This window comes from Mya arenaria, chromosome 13, assembly GCF_026914265.1.
Source record: "Mya arenaria isolate MELC-2E11 chromosome 13, ASM2691426v1".
Lineage (NCBI taxonomy): Eukaryota > Metazoa > Mollusca > Bivalvia > Myida > Myidae > Mya > Mya arenaria.
The window spans coordinates 12,520,590-12,538,540 of NC_069134.1; the positions used below are offsets into that span (position 1 = coordinate 12,520,590).

Genomic DNA, 17,951 nt, shown 5'->3' on the forward strand with positions numbered 1-17,951 from the left:
CAATAACTTTAGTTAGGATTGATAGATATTGACGAAAGTTGGTGTGTAGGTAGCTTATGTACAGAGCTAGCTTGGGATTGCTTTTGAGGGGGGTGGAGCTAAGGTCAAGGTCACTGTTACTAAAAATAGAAAAATGGTTTCTGCCCAATAACTTTAGTTAGGATTGATAGATATTGACGAAATTTTGTGTGTAGGTACTAGTAGCTTATGTGAAGAGCAAGCTTGGAATGTCTTTTGAGGGGGGGGGGGGGTGTCAAGGTCACTGTTACTTAAAATAGAAAAATGGTTTCTGCCCAATAACTTTAGTTCGCATTGATAGATATTGATGAAACTTAGAGCGAAGGTAGCTTATGTGAAGAGCTAGCTTGGGAGGTGGGGTCAAGGTCACTGTTCCTAAAAATAATAATAATGTTTTTGTGCCCAACAACTTAGTTAGAATTGATGGATAGTGATGAATCTTAGTGTGAATATAGCTTATATGAAGCTGCAGATTGAACATGCTCATACAACAAATTAATTGGCTATGATTTCTGATTGCCCATTACAAAAACCTGGTTTCGTAGCATTGCGGCGCTTCTAGTTGTAATATTTGGACAAGTACATACCACTGGTAAATTTCTTAAATTGTTTGGTTTGTTAGTAAAGTTGTCACCAATAGTAATGCCATGTTTGCACTTGTTTACGGACAGCAGGTCTGTAGAATCAGCTCACACACATAACTATTATGGCTTTTTGATGACAGTGTATCAGCTGTTTGATATACTCATATTGCAAATAAGAATGTTTTCTTTCCTTTTTTGCTTGAAATAATTAAACAATTATATCATTTTTATGCACATATTCAAATAAAACTTGTTGTCATTGAAATGATGCCTTCTCTTTTCAGCAATTATTTGAATTCAAACAGGTATTAAAAGCAGCTAGTTGAGTACTAGAATAATATACTAATTAAAAAATATTCATATGCATTGCACTTCTAATGAACGAACTGTAAAGTTATGCCGTTTAGTTTAACTTTTAATAGACAATTCCATGATATTAAATTTTCATAATTAACTCCTCTTTAATACTCTCCCGACCGCCATTACACAACTGGCCCCAATTTCTTGAAATGTCTTAAGCTTAACAGGCTTAAGTAGCTTATTTCGATTAGCCAAATTACGTACTGAAATTGAATTTTGCTAAATAAAAAATGGATTATTGCGATTTTCATAAAGATAATTCATATCTGAAGTATAAAAACTCTTGACGAAGAAAATTTTACGCACATTATTGAAAAACAAAAATAGTGAGCTTAACTTAATCATGTAATAATAAGGGACTTAAGAAGTTTTGAGAAATTGGGTCCTGCAGTTCATGAAATCAAAGTAAAAATTTAATCAATGTCATGAGTAGAAGGTCATAAACAAACAGTGGCGGTTGACAATGAGTTGATTGTTCAAAACATCATTAAAGTTAACTTTGTGATTAACGACATCATTGTTAACTTTAAATGTGAAATATTTGAAGTTGTGCGCACATTATTAATTATAAATAAGTACAGCTGAGACAGTTGTCTCATAAATTGTTACAAGTACAGCGGACCACAAGTGTATCCATTAAACTTCCAGAGCAGTAACGATTTAAAAATGAACAACAATGGTGTATACAACGTTATTAACTTTAGCAAAGTTCTGAACAATTGTCCATTATAAATTGCAAGAAAAACTAGAAACAGTTACATGAATTGAAACACAGTGATTGAATTTTCAGGAAATGGAATTGTCTATTGAGATTAATAGAGGTCAGGGTGGTGGCTGCTTGAACTGCTGTATTTTATTCAAGAACTTCAATTTATCTTTACCTAATATAAAATAACTATGTCAGGAGCTCTGCTTTATAATCATATTATTAGCTCATTTTTTTTTTTAGGGCAAATAGTTGAGGTATTGTAAAAGCCTTGGTATCAGTGACATTGGTGTGCAAAACCTTCAACCTTCAACCATAACTCAAGAACCATCCAATTACGAGACATGTTGCCAGATACAACATGCATGCGTGTAGCAAGGCCCATTTCTCTGGTTTTAATTTGACTAGAAAAAATGGACCGATGATATTGGCATCTGCGTGACGTTTTCCTGTTGCAATATGTAGCATTTATTAGCAAGGAATAACATTTGATACAGTTGCTGCAAGGTTCATATTTCTGACCGAGAAATACATGTAATGCTTAAGTTGAGATTGACTGAAAATTCTGAATAGTGTGCTTTTCATCTCCGTTCAGACTTTGATATCAAAGAATAAAACTTCTATTTTAGATGTGAATATTTGTGTTTTGCTTTAAATCCTCTCATCGTTTATTCTTTAGAGAAAATAAACAAAACTTTAATCAGCATCTTGTTTCTACAACTCAATGATGTAGTTTGTTTTGAAGAAACGAAATGAGTTGATTGACAAAAACTTCTATTAAAAAGTCTCTGCTGCATTTATTCACAAACTTAAGTTTAGAAACCATTCAGGGTAACAACCTCTTGAATGTATTAACCATAGTATTGGACCTTGTGTAGATTATAAAGCGAGAGTTTTGTTGTTGGAACATGAAAAATAAGTTTTAAATGTTTTAACTTTGTGGGACAGTTACTTTTAAGTCTATGTTTGTTTCAGCTGCCCAATACCAGATATAATGACCTATTTCTGGATTTAGATACCGGCCAAGTTTCGGTAACCAATGTTTACGCCATCGCGTGGCCAATGTTGTATCGTGCAGGCACTTCTTTTACTAGGCATGTGTTGAAAAAACTGCTCAGTACTACTGTTCTGTTGATATTTTGTGGAATAGACATTATATCATGTCACCTTTGACAGCAAGCTGTTTAAGCTTAAGATCTCAATGGTTTAAGATTTTAAAAAATGCTTCTTTTTTACAAAGACCTTATATGGAAGCATCTCTTGCATATTCAAGAAATTTCGCTTATTACCTTACAGCTTGCCTCAAAGGGGATCGGTTTATACTAGAATAGAACAATGTTTTCCGCTAGTCTTCTGAAAGTGGCTGAGAAATATTTTTTTCTTAAGATTTTCTAGAATGATTGTTCATTTTCAGATGTGGATATTTTGCCTAGAGCATGGTTATTTTCAATCCTTACATTCATTTATCAAAATAAACCATTTTAATTGTTATTTGACAATCCTTTTTCAGAAAGTCACAAAGTTGGTGATTATTAATATAGGTCTCATATGGGATTGGCTCATATGTAAAATGTTGATATACGTGTAGCAAACTGAAGATCAAGTAAAGCATGGGATTCTTGTCTTTCACTTTTGTTATTGTTAAACATTTAATAGAATTCTAATCTAATTATGTCTCCAACATGGCGCACATAGTAGTTGAACTGTGTGTCCTTGGGTGGATCATATATGTTTGGTTTCAATTCTGAATCAGGATTTTTCCTCAGCTATAAAAAACATTTCAAATGATCAAAACTTCTTATCAACATAAGTGGAGTATGTTATAGAATATGCATAACTTTATAACTATTAAAACAGATGTCTATACTTTTATAAACTTCAGAACAAACTAAATGGCTATAATCTTTCCAAATGGCCTAATTCGGGGATACGCGTCATGTTCATGTGATAGTTTTTGTTCGAATAAAATATGTAAATTTTGTAAGTGGTGCTTTTAAAATATAGAAAGTCAGTGATGGAAGGTTTCAAACTTTTTTATGTAGATCATATGTACCTTCATTTATCAAAATAATTATAATGCTATTACCCAGAAGGCATGAGGTATGGAGGAGTTTGCATGTGTTATTGCATCGTGAATGAGCACTTCCACACAAGGATTTCATTTATTTTGAATTTATTTAATTCCACATTTTAACTCACGTAACATTTTTAGATCCATTTTGTTTTTTTAATGTAAAACATGTTCATATTCATATTTATATTTATTTGTCTTGTGAATTGTATAACGCAAGAAATGTGTCAATGCCTGTAAAAAGGGGTACAAAGGTGCAAAAATGACATTTGCTCTTTTTGGTAGTTATTTATAGAGTACATCATTAGAAACAATTTGGCGAAAATTTGAGGTCAAAATCTTAAGTACTTTTGTTGTTATGACGATTTAAAGAAGCACAGGAGTCGATCAATTTATTGATGAAAGTGTCAAAAAGTGGCATATTTTTTTAGATAAAGAAATGAAACAACTCATGTATTTTTATGTCTTTATATAATTTGTAGTTATATATCTTACACAAAATAACATATTATTGAACTGGTGACAAAATTCTTGTAAAATTATGATTGAAGTTTTAAATGGCAATCAAAATGTTACCATGACAACCACAATACAATGCAATTCAATATTAAACGTAAAAGGGATCACACACGCCGCTCTTAAAAAGTACTCAAATGACCCAAGCATTGGCAGACACTTTACAAATATATTTAAAAAAAAAATATTCAAAATGTTTAAGACTTTTGTTGCTATGGTGATTTAAGTCCAAAGGGGGTCAGTGTACAAAATATATTCTATTATCGAAATATGAAGAAAATGTACATCCATAAATAGGTATTTTCATGTATCTATGCATTTTATAGCTATGCTTATTATACACATTATAATCTCACTAATGGACAATCCTGTAATAAAAAACAATAAATGTAACAAATATACACAGAAACATTGCCATGGCAACAAAAATACAAAATAGTGTATTTATTGTCTCTGTACATGTGTTTGAATCATTATTTCTTAAAATATTATAAGTTTACATAATGCAATATTGTATTTATATGTATAAAACATATTACTACACTAAGAAACAAGTTGTAACCATGGCAACCACAAGTATCAATTTTCAATACATTACATGTACAAATCAATTCTATAAGAAAACTTAATGACAATAAAAATTGATGATATTAGCATAAAAAAATATCACTGCATCATTTGTTAATTGTCAATATTACTGTTATTTGATGAAAAAGGATATTAGGGTTCTAGCAAGAGTTATGGAAGGTTTCTGCACCCTGTTCTTTTTTGGAAGCACCCGTCATGAAGAGTAAGATTGGCAACCTCCTGCCTTCATAGAATTAAAAGCTTAAGACTGTCAAATATTGATTTTGTTTTGATAACAACTTTATATTCACAAGATTATAAATACACACAGGCTTTAAATATTTGGCACTTGAAACCTAATAGTACTTCAATTAAACATTATACAATATTCCTAACATTTTCTGTAGCATTCAAAATGTTAAAATTCTTCACAGCTAAATGAAGGGTGTCCTAGTGACACATGGAAACCTGTATCTTTTCTGTGGCTCCCTGTCTTTCTTTAACCTGGCTAAACCTCTAAGAGGTTTGTTTATATAGTAACAGTAAATGTCAGCTTCTAATTTCTACAGATTTCTTATACTGAGAAATAATGTTATTACTTATTTCTGAATGTCAAACACTAGTCCAAACAAACAGCTCTAAAAAGTTAATTAACAGGTTGTACAGTTTGTTCAATGCTTTGGTTGAGACTGTCTATGGCACTCTGTCTTTTTCAATGTCTAATCTGCTGTACTCTCTGATCTTGTCATGTTAATACCACTGCCATTCAAGATCCATCCCCTTGATGCAGATTTTGGAAAGGAGTTCAGGGTACACAACTGCTCTGGTTTTCATCAAGGTAAACTACACCCTCACCGATGCAGCAAACCTGCACTGCACAAAGCCAGGCATGTTTGCTGAAAGTATGGATTGATAGAAATTATGTCTAGTTCAGTCATATTTTGACATCACAATAAAACACACCAAAAAACAAACTTATATAGAGATCAAGATATCATGCCAGTGTTTTGACAATGGGAGGAGTTACTTGGCTAGTTAAAACAGTGTTTATTTTTGTTTAACATTGTTGAAAATTTAAAATGTAATACAAAAATAACATACTTATGAAATTTCACATATACATTCTTCCTCTGGCAACAGGTATGCAAAGATGTATTTTATCAATTTCAACAGTTATTGAGTTATGGTCAAGGTTAATTTGTTTACATGTAATTGACAACAATTAGAAGGCTAACGCTGAGATGAATACTCTTAAAAATCTAGTGCTCAATTCTGTTAGGTAAGTATTTTCAAAATTAAGCATTTTACTTTAGGGCTTAATATGAAAAATTTATTATCTACCTGCTAAGACAAAGTGCCAATTTCGGCTTTTCTTTTCCAAGCCATGGACTTGAAGTAGTGATCATCATGCTCACAACAGTGTCTGCTCCCTTTTAATTCAGTCTCATCGAAGAAATAAACTGCTTGTTGTCCTGCAACATTTGATACACATCTTTATTTTATACATGCTATTTTGTTTATCTAAAATATTGCATGATTTCAAAATAAAATATGGAAACCAGTTAGATATTCGGTATAACACAATATGTCTTCTGATTACGTATAACAAGGTTGTCATGTGTGCAACCAAAAATCTTCTCCTTGCTTGGAAAAAGCTGTCAATTAACAACCGTTTACTAATTTGTGAACTAAAGTTATAAATAACTAAAATATACTCGAGTGCTCTGCACATACTCCAAACTACGATGACACCGCATTTCCATCAAGTTTTGAACAATATTGGACCAATCAGTTGGGCATGATTGGGGAAGAAGACTGGCAGGCAATGTCCCAACTGTAATGGAGGGGGCCGGGCAGGTAACATGGATACTGTCCTGAAATAAGATAGCAATATGATGTTATGTAGAGCACTGTGATCTCTCGTCAATTCATTATTGTTGTTATAAAAACTCATAAACAGATTTCAATTATCTACAATCTTATCGTGGACAGGTTGAGTTTTTCTAGTAAATGAAGGTCATTCATAAGTTACACAAATCCTTATTAAAATGTCATCAGTGTCGTTGACATGTACATCGGGAACACTTTACTCCCATGACTACAAAAGCATATGACTCGGTATGATGAGAAATTTATATAATTATACAAGTTCATTCATTATTATGGACAATGTGGTATGGAAATTAAATAAAACCGCCAGTTCAAGCCGTTTGTTTACTTCCGGGTTTATGACAATTGACGAATATTTTCGCCTTTTTCTATATCATTTTAACATAATAAAATTTAATATTAAATGTATACAACTGCAATGATATTTACCTGTCAAAACTCGACAGAAGCATCCTCGAAAAGCAGCAAATGAAGACAAAAAACGTATATGTTTGAAAATTTCTTGTTTGTCAATTACTAACCGGAAATTACGTATATGCATAAGGGAGATAACCTTGTTGTTATTATACTCGTCGCTATCGGTAATATCGTTGTCGGAGAATATGTATATTTTATGGATGCAATTTAAACAATTGTTGTACGTTAAAATTTATAAATCTAACAAAGAAATGGTCACTTATACCAATTAAAGTCAGTGAAATAAATCAACAACACTTTAAACACGTTTTTCTCGAAATTGAAATTGCCGACTTTGTACCCCTTTCTACAGGCGTCGTCTTAATATTATTATGTTGGAGATACAGTGTACTCTATTGTTGCGGTTTTATTGAGTGAGATAATGACTGTGTTATTTTCTTCATTATAGTTCTCAATTTCTTTCTCTACATTATGCTTAAAAAACTTTCAAAAAGCTGGTTGCAGTGGAGTTACTTGTTTCTTGAAACTAACAAACTAATTAATCTCTATATGTAAATAATGTTGAGAGAAAGAAACATTTATCCTGATAATTCTCAAGTTCAACTCTTTCCCACCTAAAAATGCTTAAAATATTGCTTTAGAACTGATAGAAGTACATTTATATGATATATTGCTAGTTATGCTAGGAAAATGCTAAAAACATGCTACAGAAAGTGGGGAATAAAGGCCAAACTGTGTTTCTTAAACATAATATCTTATAAAAAAAACACTTGAAATGTTTAAAAAATAAGAAAGAATCCAACCCATATCATTTAATTACAGATGGCGACTGCTCTGCCGTTTATTGACTTGCTCACAAAGAGCAGGGACTCCTTGGTTGTAAAGATGTTTCACTACACAAGCTGGCACACACGTGACCTCGTGCCTACATCCACCCGCTCTTTTCTGTACATGATGGGCTGCGTGGATGAATGGCAACAGAAAAACAACCCACTCAGCACTGTCTGCGTCATGTCCAAGTAAGCGATAAATGTAGCTATTACTAAGGAATGATTGAATAATTAACCGAGACTTACCTTCGATGAGGAGAAGGTGAAGGTTGTTTATGGTTTCATCAACTGCATCTCTGTGTTCGGAACATTAAGGAGTTTGCAGGAGATGAAATGGGTTTCAGTCAGCTAGATTCCTACATGCCCAGTGTTAAAAGTAAGAGCTCATATATGTCTGCCTATGTCCAATTGAGTGACAAATAAGTGCTTTGAAAGCTATAAGACCGTATTAGCCGTCATATATGTTTTCTTTAGTTCTGCTGTTTTGGCATTCCATGTACGCATTATAGTAAAAACTTTAAGTCAGCTTGGAGTATTGCAAGGACAGCTAGCGTGTATGTCAGGAGTCTTCTATCGAGTCATATGTTAAAGAAAACTAATTATAATGTAAATTATATCGTCACAGAGAAATATCCACAGACAGAGGAATTTTAATTTTGTGGAAAACTTATAAAACAACGAGACCTGTCAATGATTACACTCTGTGTTATATTTGAAATACTCTCTCATGAAAATAGAATTATGTCTCACCAAATAGCTGACATTCTCCTGCTTATGCAATTTTATCATCGAAGGTATCAGATTAGAAAGATTTTACCCAAGTAGAATTAACTTTTAAAACATTAATACTTAGGGTAATAAGTGGCTCAGTATCCACCTCTCATCCCAGAGGTTGTGGGTTAAAGCCCCACCAGGGGCAAGATCTCATGGCCTCTTAAAATGGACACTTGTACTGATTTCTACCTAGGAAACGAACTCCAGAGTAATTCATATCTGCTTAATGCTGTCTTCACAATCCAGCTAAAATAAATAAGTATCAACAAGACGTTAATGCTTCAATCATAGAATACTTCCATTCTACGTATTTCAGAGATGGTTACAGTAAATGTGGGTTGTATGGTACGCTGGCGTTCTGCTGTGACCAGCTTCACTGTGAGGGAGAGGTGGACATCTTCAATGCCGCCAGGATCGTCAAGAAAAACAGATCACAGCTTATCAACACGCTGGTACAGTATTAGAACATATCTTCATTCATGAATGTTTTCATGCTTGCATTTGCTCAGCATTGTTTTAAGGATTAAGCATGGTCTACAATATCTACATGCATAACATGTGAAATCAAACCTGGTTGAACGGTCACCTGCTTTAAAGGGACACCTGCTTTTAAGGGCCACTCCCTATTTCCCCCCCCCCCCCCCCCCCGAAAAGTCCAACCTGGACTAAGTGGCCACCTGTAGTAAGCAGCCACTTTTACCTTTTCCCAAAGGTGGCCACTTAATAATACAGGTTTGACTGTATACAGTCTTTCCATATTTTGTTTACTTGATATGATATAAGTGATTGTTAGTGCACTTTATATTTTCACACATTGTTTTGCTTTCTAGAACATAAAGACTGATTGATTATTAAGAAGTATTCATTTTGAAAGTTAAAGAACGTGTGAACATAAACACTTAAAAAACCTTTGAAAAACAAATTGGTTGTCCTTAAGTTTATTGGTTGTACAGTATGTTTTGGTGAAGACTAGATATGGCCACAGAGTTTCAATTTTCAAGCGCATGTTGTAAGCCAGCTTACCTGTCCTGATTTACTTTTTAATGTTTCTAGCAGAATGTGGGCACTTGGTTTCAAGTATATTTTGGCTTCTTCTTCAGGCTGAGTACATCTACTGTTACACATACATGTCGCTCGTGGTTCACCTGATGCAGGATGACTCTCCCAAGTTCCTTGTGACAACCCCAACTGTGATAGAAGGTGAGATCCAGCATGGGTACGAACTCTTGACTGGTTTTGAGAATGTGCTTAGTGGCAAGCCTCTAGATAAAAATGAGAAACATGGCGGAACCAATCAGCTCAAAAATCAGAATCTTATGACAGCTTTCATGGATGAGAATGAAGTAGATTCCCTTGACTCAAATGACAGACTGTATTGCCCTGGATTTGAGGCATACAGTCTGCCCCCTAGAAGCGAAAATCTTGACAATGGTCACAGAAAATCCTCAGGTCTTCATGTGAAAGAAAATGGACACATCAACAAAAATGTGGGTAAACAGTCGAGATCAACTGTGAATGTCTCTGCACCTAAAGCTCCTGGCCATATTCATACTTGGGAAGATGAAAGGTGTTCACAATACAACGAAAACTCCAAAAGCCAGACCTTTCCACGAAGAGAAAGCAACAAGCGACGGCCACTGTTTCGACAAAATGCTCAAGAAATGAACGAACTTTGCCAGCAGGCTTCGACTTCCACACAATCAGAAAGTTTTGAATCCAGTTATCTCTGATAAAAGTGTGTGCATAGTATTTTTGTTGGATTTCATTTGCATTCCCACCTAATGTTTATCCGTATTTTTATATCCATTGTTTATATTAACTTTACCTGTAGTGTTTGTCTTGTTTCCTTTCTACCTATATACGCAGATAGCATTTATTTGTCATACTCTACTTTCATCAGCTATAGAGTGTCTACTTTTATTATCTATGGAAATTCTACTTTCATCGACTATGGAGTATCTTCTTTCATTATCTATGGATTATTTACTTTTGTTATCTATGGATTATCTACTTTCATCAGCTATGGATTATCTACTGACATTTTCTATGGATGACCTACTTTCGTTATCTATAGATTATCTCTTTCATCAGCTATGGATTATCTTTCATTACCTATGGATTATCTTCTTTCATTATCTATTGATTATCTATGTCCGTTATCTATTGAATATCTTCTTTCATTAGCTATGGATAATCTACTTTCATTAGCTATGAATTATATTCTTTAGTCCGCTATGGATTAACAAATCCCATTAGATATGAAATATTTTCTGTATTTTACTTGTCCTGGTCATTTTTTGGCAATTTTGTCTTTGGTTCATGACATTTAAGATTTTCAGATAGCTTTTTGGTGTGTTATAAAAATGGGTACAATACTGTGAAATCATAAATATTGGTGGGACTTTAATGAACATGCTAATTATTAACCTCATGCGTCACCACTTGATTTTGTTTCTTTGATCAACTATTTAATCGATATATAATTAAACGCTCTTTCAGTGTTTTCACAGCTTGCAAAAATCCTAATTGACATTAAATGGCTTCACTATTTTATATCCTTGATGTGGTGCATCTTTATTTATGACCCTTAAATTACCAATCAAGCGATAATTGACATGGGTATCTGCGACAATTGACATATTGTCCCATTGTAGTGTCATAAACTGCATAACGTATATGATACATAGCACAAGATTGGCACTTGGTGAATTTGTAGACGATTTAGGATTGCAGTTTTGATTTTTTTTTCTCGAAAAATGAAAATCCACGAATTTAAGTACCCACGAAATTTACCTTTTTCGAAAAACCACGCAATTTTAAGCCCAAGAATATAAATTATTTCACAGTAACACATTTATGCAATCAATTTTACTGGAATGCTGTTAAGTTATTAATTTTCCAAGAGACATTTTTTGAGTAAACTTGTAATTGACCTGACGCTTAAGTTGGATCAAATCAGTAATTAAGGGGTTGGTTTTAGTTCTATTTCAGCATCATGTAAATTGATAAACTGCACAGAATTAAATTTATCATTTTATGAATGATTTTGACAAGTATTACAGTTATATCCGCCATGGTGCGAGAATGCTATTCTTAATAGTGTGATGCTCATCTTTCATCCTGCTCGAAGTACATAACAAACACCTTGCATCTTGATTCAAAAGTTTGCTCGAAGTGTCTGTTTCCAACTATGTTGATAATTATTGTTGATTCATATGAATATGAAAGTTACTTAACTTTGTATGGGGTTAAGCCTGCCTTATAAGTGAAATCACACTCTTTTTCATCTTAGTATGGGTGCAAGGCAGTCGGATCAGATTTTTCAAGATCACGGGCACCACTTAGTATACAAGTAATAACAAAAAGGTTAATTTTGTATATAGTCCATTTCTTAAAAGCAAATAAGTAAAATATTGTTGTTATCAACATTATTGGGAAACAATGTTTTGATGGCTGTAACATGGAAATTATTAGAAAAAAAATTGGAAATGTTCTCATAAAAGATGGGTTGTATGTTCATCATTCCGGCTATAATATTTGATGAGTTTTACATCGTGATCAACGTTCGCAAACAGTATGTTACCATTCCTTATATTGTACAAGATCGTTGATTCATTTACCGGTGCAAAGACCAGGGGCAGTATTCATAAAAATTCTTAAGTCATATGAAATAAAAGATAAAGAAATTCCAAAATACATTATTTACATTGACGTTATTGAAAAAAAAACATACTTAAATGTTAAAAACACTTATGCATTTCTTTTAATTTGACTATGGATTTTTAAGAAATTGACTTAAGTTAGGAAATGTGACTTTAGATGCCGTATGAATACGGCCCCAGTACAGGATGAAATGGGGAAAAAAACACAACAGGAAGGCAACCACAACCAGAGGGCAATGTCCATATTTATTCATGTCTGTCATACCAATGTGTGATATCTCTCTATGCCAGCAATGTTAAATGGTTTCAATCTTTCAATTAGCATGTTTGTGGTTCATTAACTTACCTGAAATCATAATTGTTGCAATAAGTTATTTTGAATTTATTTCATATATTCATGTTTGTCCAAATTTGTGTACATTTTGTCTTTCACATCATTAAGTGTTAAAGTTTTGTTGTTTATTTTTGTCAAATGTTTTCTTATATTTGTTTGATTGTATAAAGTTTTCTATTTACTTCAAATAATTTATACAGCACCAAGTGTTAACCAAGAATACAGAGGTTTAAAGAATGTTAAGTTGTTTCTTGTATTCATTTGTCCACGGCCAGTATTCAACATTATCCTTATCCTTATATGCATCAGTGATTCAATTCAGCCTCTTGGTCAGCTAAATGTACAGACCAATCAAAACACTTAGTTTCTAATCTTAAATTTATGTTCAATCAAATCTGCTTATTGAATACGACAACAGGGAGAATGCCATTAAGAATGGAAAGTTCAAACTAATTTGAATTACAAACATAATGTACATATTGAGAGGCAGATCCAGGAGTTGGGGTTAGAGGGGGTGCAACTTAGGATGTGTGCCCCCTTGCCCCAAACCGAACATTGCATTGATAGTGTTGTTTGGGGGTCGACCATCAAGATAAAAATGGCGATTTTTTGTCTGAAATGGTGCTTTCTGGCATAATCTATTTATTGGGCCGAATTCAGAACAATCACTCACTCACACTCAATGAGTTAATCCTCTGTAATCACATAACGGTCGAGATATTTTCGAGGGTATCCGTATTCACAGGTGTGAGTGAGAATCAAGTGTTTTGTGTGAGTGGGACATTTGTGAGTGCTCGGCTAGGCCACTTGAACCGCCCACGAGGATTGGTTGTGAATACGAATTGAATGAGTTTGAGTGATAAACGTACATGACAAGTAGAAAAGATCAAATATATCAGATATTTGGAACAAATAAGGGACATCCTCGTTTCCAGACAATACCGGGTATTTTAGAGACGAGGATAATCCATTGAAGTACATGTACTTCAAAAATGTGGCCATCTATAAAAAAAATGAAGGATGCGCCAATCATAATTATATTTATTTTGTTTTGTAATGATCTTGAATGCCCAGCAAAGTTGAAGGTTGCAATTCATCGATGGCTGCAAAGACAGGCAGCTAAATGAACGCAAAGTTAGCAGATTAGCCGCATGACGTTAGCGGCGTGAAGTTGGCGGACTAGCGGCCTAAATTTGTTCTCTATTTCAAGGTTATTGTTCATGCGTTTAATTGGGAAATATGATAGATGAATGTTTTTATTCGTACATTAACATATTGTTTCTCTGCTCATGACATGAGTATGTTCAAATGACTTGACTGCAATTTTTTTTATTTAAATTGCATGCATAAATATCCTGTAAGATGTCTAACCAACATTAAATTTTAGTTTTTTATTCTAACATAACACACATCTAAATCATTAACGTAAAAAGGTTGGATGATTCATTTTAATATTTTTAAACAATTTAAAATGGACAAAAAAAATTAAAATGGACAAAAAAAAATTTGTCAAAATTAAGTGATGAAGATGTTGCTATAGAAACATGAGTTAACTAATCATAATAAATCCTTCAAATTTTAATTCTGAAATAATCTTTAATTCAAATTTTTTTTTTAAAAGAATACCATATAATATATTCCAAGAGCACCCTATTCCCTAAATTGCTCACCTAAGTGAAAGTTTCAGTTTATTAGTTTGTAGCAATGAAATTAGGGATTAAACTATGATCGAGTATTGTCAAATGCTCTAGTGATTAAGGACATCATAGCACAACATTGATATTTGTTTTCAAACTGTAAACATGGTCTGAATTTCAATGTTGTAGCTTCAAAAATAAGAAAGTACCGATAGGTCAAAATGTTACAGTATAGCTCTTCTTAGGACAATATTGATATTTTTTTTGCAAAACTTCACACCTGTTCAAAATTTCATTGCTGGAGCTTCAAAATAAGAAAGTAGGTTAAAAGATAACAGTCAAGGTCATCGAAGCACAATATTGATTTTTGTTTTCAAAACTGTACAAACGGTCCAAATTGCATTGCTGAAGTTTCAAAAATAAGAAAGTCGGTCAAAAGGGGTGGTGCCAGCTTTGTCCCTAGGGGCATAATTAGAACAGACTTGGTAGAGGACTGTCATATGATCCTACAAAACAAATATCAAAGGTCTGGGCCATGAGGTTTGAGATTAGAAGATTATCAAAAATTATTTCCTTATTTAGTTTAATTTAAAAATTTCCTTATTTAGGTCTACTGGAAGCTTGGTAACCCCAGAGGCGGCCAGTTTTTGTCCCTTTAAGCATAATTTGAACAAACTTGTTGGAGGAATACTGTATGATGCTACAGACAAAATTTCATGGGTCTGGGCCAAGCGGTTTCAGTAAGGAAGATATTCAAAGCTTTTCTTATATATGTCATACATGCCATATCCCCCCGGCGGGGGGGGGGGGGGAAATCCCCCAGAATTTCGACCCATCCCCTGGTCCCCCGCCAGGGGATCCATATCCCCTGGAATAAAAAAAAATAAAAAAAATGTTTTTCAAAACTTGCTTAAGGTTGACAGTGGAAGGCATCAATAATATTATGAGTGTGAAATTCCATGAAGGACCATGATGACTGAATCCAAAAATTAATGTAATTTGAGTGTATTTCTGTATTTATTCTTATATTATAAATGCAGATATTGCGCAAATATTTGTTGCGTAAAAATCCCCTGGTGTAATATCAAAATCCCCTGAAATTCAGACCAAAATCCTCTGGGAAACCTCTCAGAAATATGGCATGTATGATATGTCTATAGGAAACTTGTGACCCAGGGCGGGGCCAGTTTTGACCCCAGGCGCATAATTTGAATAAACTTTATGGAGGACTACTGTTTGATGCTACATACACATTTTCATGGGACTAGGCCTAGCTGTATCAGAAAAAAATAATCTTATATTGTGAGGATGCACAGCCCATCTGTTACTGAGTGTATTGCCCCTTATCTTGTTACACCCTCTAGATGGTGGGGCAAGTGGCAGTGATCAGTCACTACCTCGTCTATATTTGCTTCCAAATTGGTTTACTGCGTGGTAGCCAGGGCCAACTGTATGGTCTCTCTGCAGCTCTCCTAAGAGCGGAGACCGACGTCTTTCTGACTCATCCCTTGATGCCCACGGCATTTTCCACACTGACTGATGGAAAGCCTCTACATCCTACTTCAACTGGAAAGATCCACATCTTCCAACCCCTCTACATGTATTAACTGTGTCTTGGTATTTCCACTTCTTCATCCTGTATGCCTCCTCACTTCCCTCTTCATAGGGTACTATTAGCTCCACCCATACAACCAGCCTTGGAGACCTTGACCAAATAACAATGTCTGGCCGAAGGGTAGTAAGGGCCACTTCCTCAGAAAAAAAATCTATTTTTCCCAAGGTCTACCAACATATCTGTTTTGAGATTTTTAGCTCTAAGGCCAGAAGAGCTTATGCGATGGTAATGTGTACGTAGTATGTGCGTCTATGCATCCGTGCGTCTGTAAACAATTCCTTGTTAACATTATACAGCCTTCAGTTTTGATTGTATCTCGATGAGACTTGATCATTATCTAGATATCCATTAGAGCTCGGTTCCTTTCGAAAACCAGCCAGATCCGCCCATGCATGCCTAAATTATGGCCCTTGATAGTATAAAAAAATGCTATTGTGTAAACACTAGCTTGTGAACACAATACAGTCTTCAGTTTTGATTGTATCTCGATGACACTTGTACAGTATTTAGATATCCAAGATAGATACTCCCCCCCCCCCTTAAATTGATAAATGTTAAAAACCTTTTTGTCTGAAAGCACTATGCAGATCCTTGCTATTTTGAACAAGGCTTTATTTAGTGGTCCACTGCCATGGTTTTATGGGTCACAACTGGCACTGCCCTGGGTGTCACAATTTTCCTAGAGACTTATTTAAGAAATATTTTCAAAATCTTTTTGTTTCAAACCACAAGGCCCATACCCTTGATATTTGTTGTGGAGCATCATATGATGCATTTGAAAACATTTGAAATAATGCCCCTTGGGCAAAAGCTGGCCCCACCCCTTTTGACTTATTTTTTTAATTTTTAAAGCTACAGTAATAAAATTTTGACCATGTGAACAGTTTTGGAAACAAGCATTAATGTTGTCCTCGGATGTCCTTGACCTTTGACCGACTTTTTATTTTTAAAGCTACAGAAATGAAATTTTGACCATGAGTACAGTTTTGAAAGCAAATATTTTTTACCCTCAGATTACTTTTACTTGGCACATATTAAAATAGTTCATGCAACTAATCTGCTTACAACACTTCCTGTCCTTAGATGTTGAATGTGCAGCGTTTTCAGCTAACCCAAACACAAAAAGTGAACTATATATTTGTTGCCTATTACTCAAACGTACATGCTCTGGATTGAAAATGACCACAAGAGCCATGCCAGTAGAGCATAGGCCATTTTTGGCCTCTTGTTGTAGGATGCCCCTACATGTTGTTGTTGATGGCTTCTTTTCCCCTTGTCTTACAAAGCTGATAAACTGGAGGCCTGTCTGTTTCAAGGGTCTCTTTTTTCACCTCAAGTTTTCTAGGGTGTTTGCCATTTCTCTTAAAACCTGGTTGTGGCACCATGTTTATCGCCCTTGCGCCAAAGCTGTTGGGCAAGAAGATAGTATATGTTGGAGTGATTCTATGTTCTCACAGAGTAAGCAGATAAGGTCTTCTGGTGCTTCAAATTGGTTGGAGAGGGTGACATGTCATACACGGATCGGAGAAGGAAACTCAGTTTGTGGCTCATATCTCCACAGCTGCTGCCATGCCATGTAAGTGCCAATTTGTCCAGTTCCGCTGGGGAACAAACTTGATGGAGGACCAGTTTGATTCTACATACAAAATATCAAGGATCTGGGCCTAGTGGTTTCAGACAAGAAGCTTTTCAAAAATTTCCCTATACAAGTCTAGGAAACTAATGATCCTCCGGTGTGGCCAGTTTTATCTCTGGGGAAATTTGAACAAACTGGGTGGAGTACCACTGTATTACATTACATACAAAATATCAAGGATCTGGGCCTAGCGGTTTCCGACAAGAAGCTTTTCAAAGATTTCCCTACATAGGTATGCAAGAAACTTGTGATCCCAGGGGCAGGACCGGTTTTGACTCCAGGGGTACAATTTGATAAACTTGGTAGAGTACCACTAGACAATGTAACATACCAA

The 17,951-nt window shown here is 34.5% G+C and overlaps 1 protein-coding gene and 1 long non-coding RNA gene across 8 annotated transcripts in view; one reads left to right on the forward strand and one right to left on the reverse strand.

Moving 5' to 3' along the window:
• LOC128213918 (receptor-type tyrosine-protein phosphatase epsilon-like) overlaps positions 1-12,967 on the forward strand; it is an 81,236-nt gene extending 68,269 nt beyond the window's left edge. For 4 of the 6 annotated variants that reach the window (XM_052920030.1, XM_052920034.1, XM_052920035.1 and 1 more), the window contains 4 exons: positions 2,644-2,700; positions 7,952-8,148; positions 9,050-9,185; positions 9,834-12,967. In XM_052920030.1, coding sequence (XP_052775990.1) covers positions 2,644-2,700; positions 7,952-8,148; positions 9,050-9,185; positions 9,834-10,463 — 1,020 coding nt within the window. In that variant the 3' untranslated portion in view covers positions 10,464-12,967. Of the gene's footprint in view, positions 1-886; positions 908-2,643; positions 2,701-7,951; positions 8,149-9,049; positions 9,186-9,833 lie in introns of all 6 variants that reach the window. The other 2 variants (XM_052920032.1, XM_052920033.1) reach the window with 2 other exon arrangements.
• On the reverse strand, positions 4,192-7,475 carry LOC128213920 (uncharacterized). 2 transcript variants are annotated; one of them, XR_008257826.1, is made up of 4 exons: positions 7,142-7,475; positions 6,538-6,696; positions 6,164-6,294; positions 4,192-5,718 (listed from the first exon to the last, which is right to left on the reverse strand). It is a non-coding gene; the product is annotated as an uncharacterized LOC128213920 (long non-coding RNA). The 2 variants fall into 2 exon arrangements; XR_008257825.1 differs by having other exon boundaries at positions 6,557-6,696; positions 7,142-7,469.
• Positions 12,968-17,951: the final 4,984 nt, after the last annotated feature.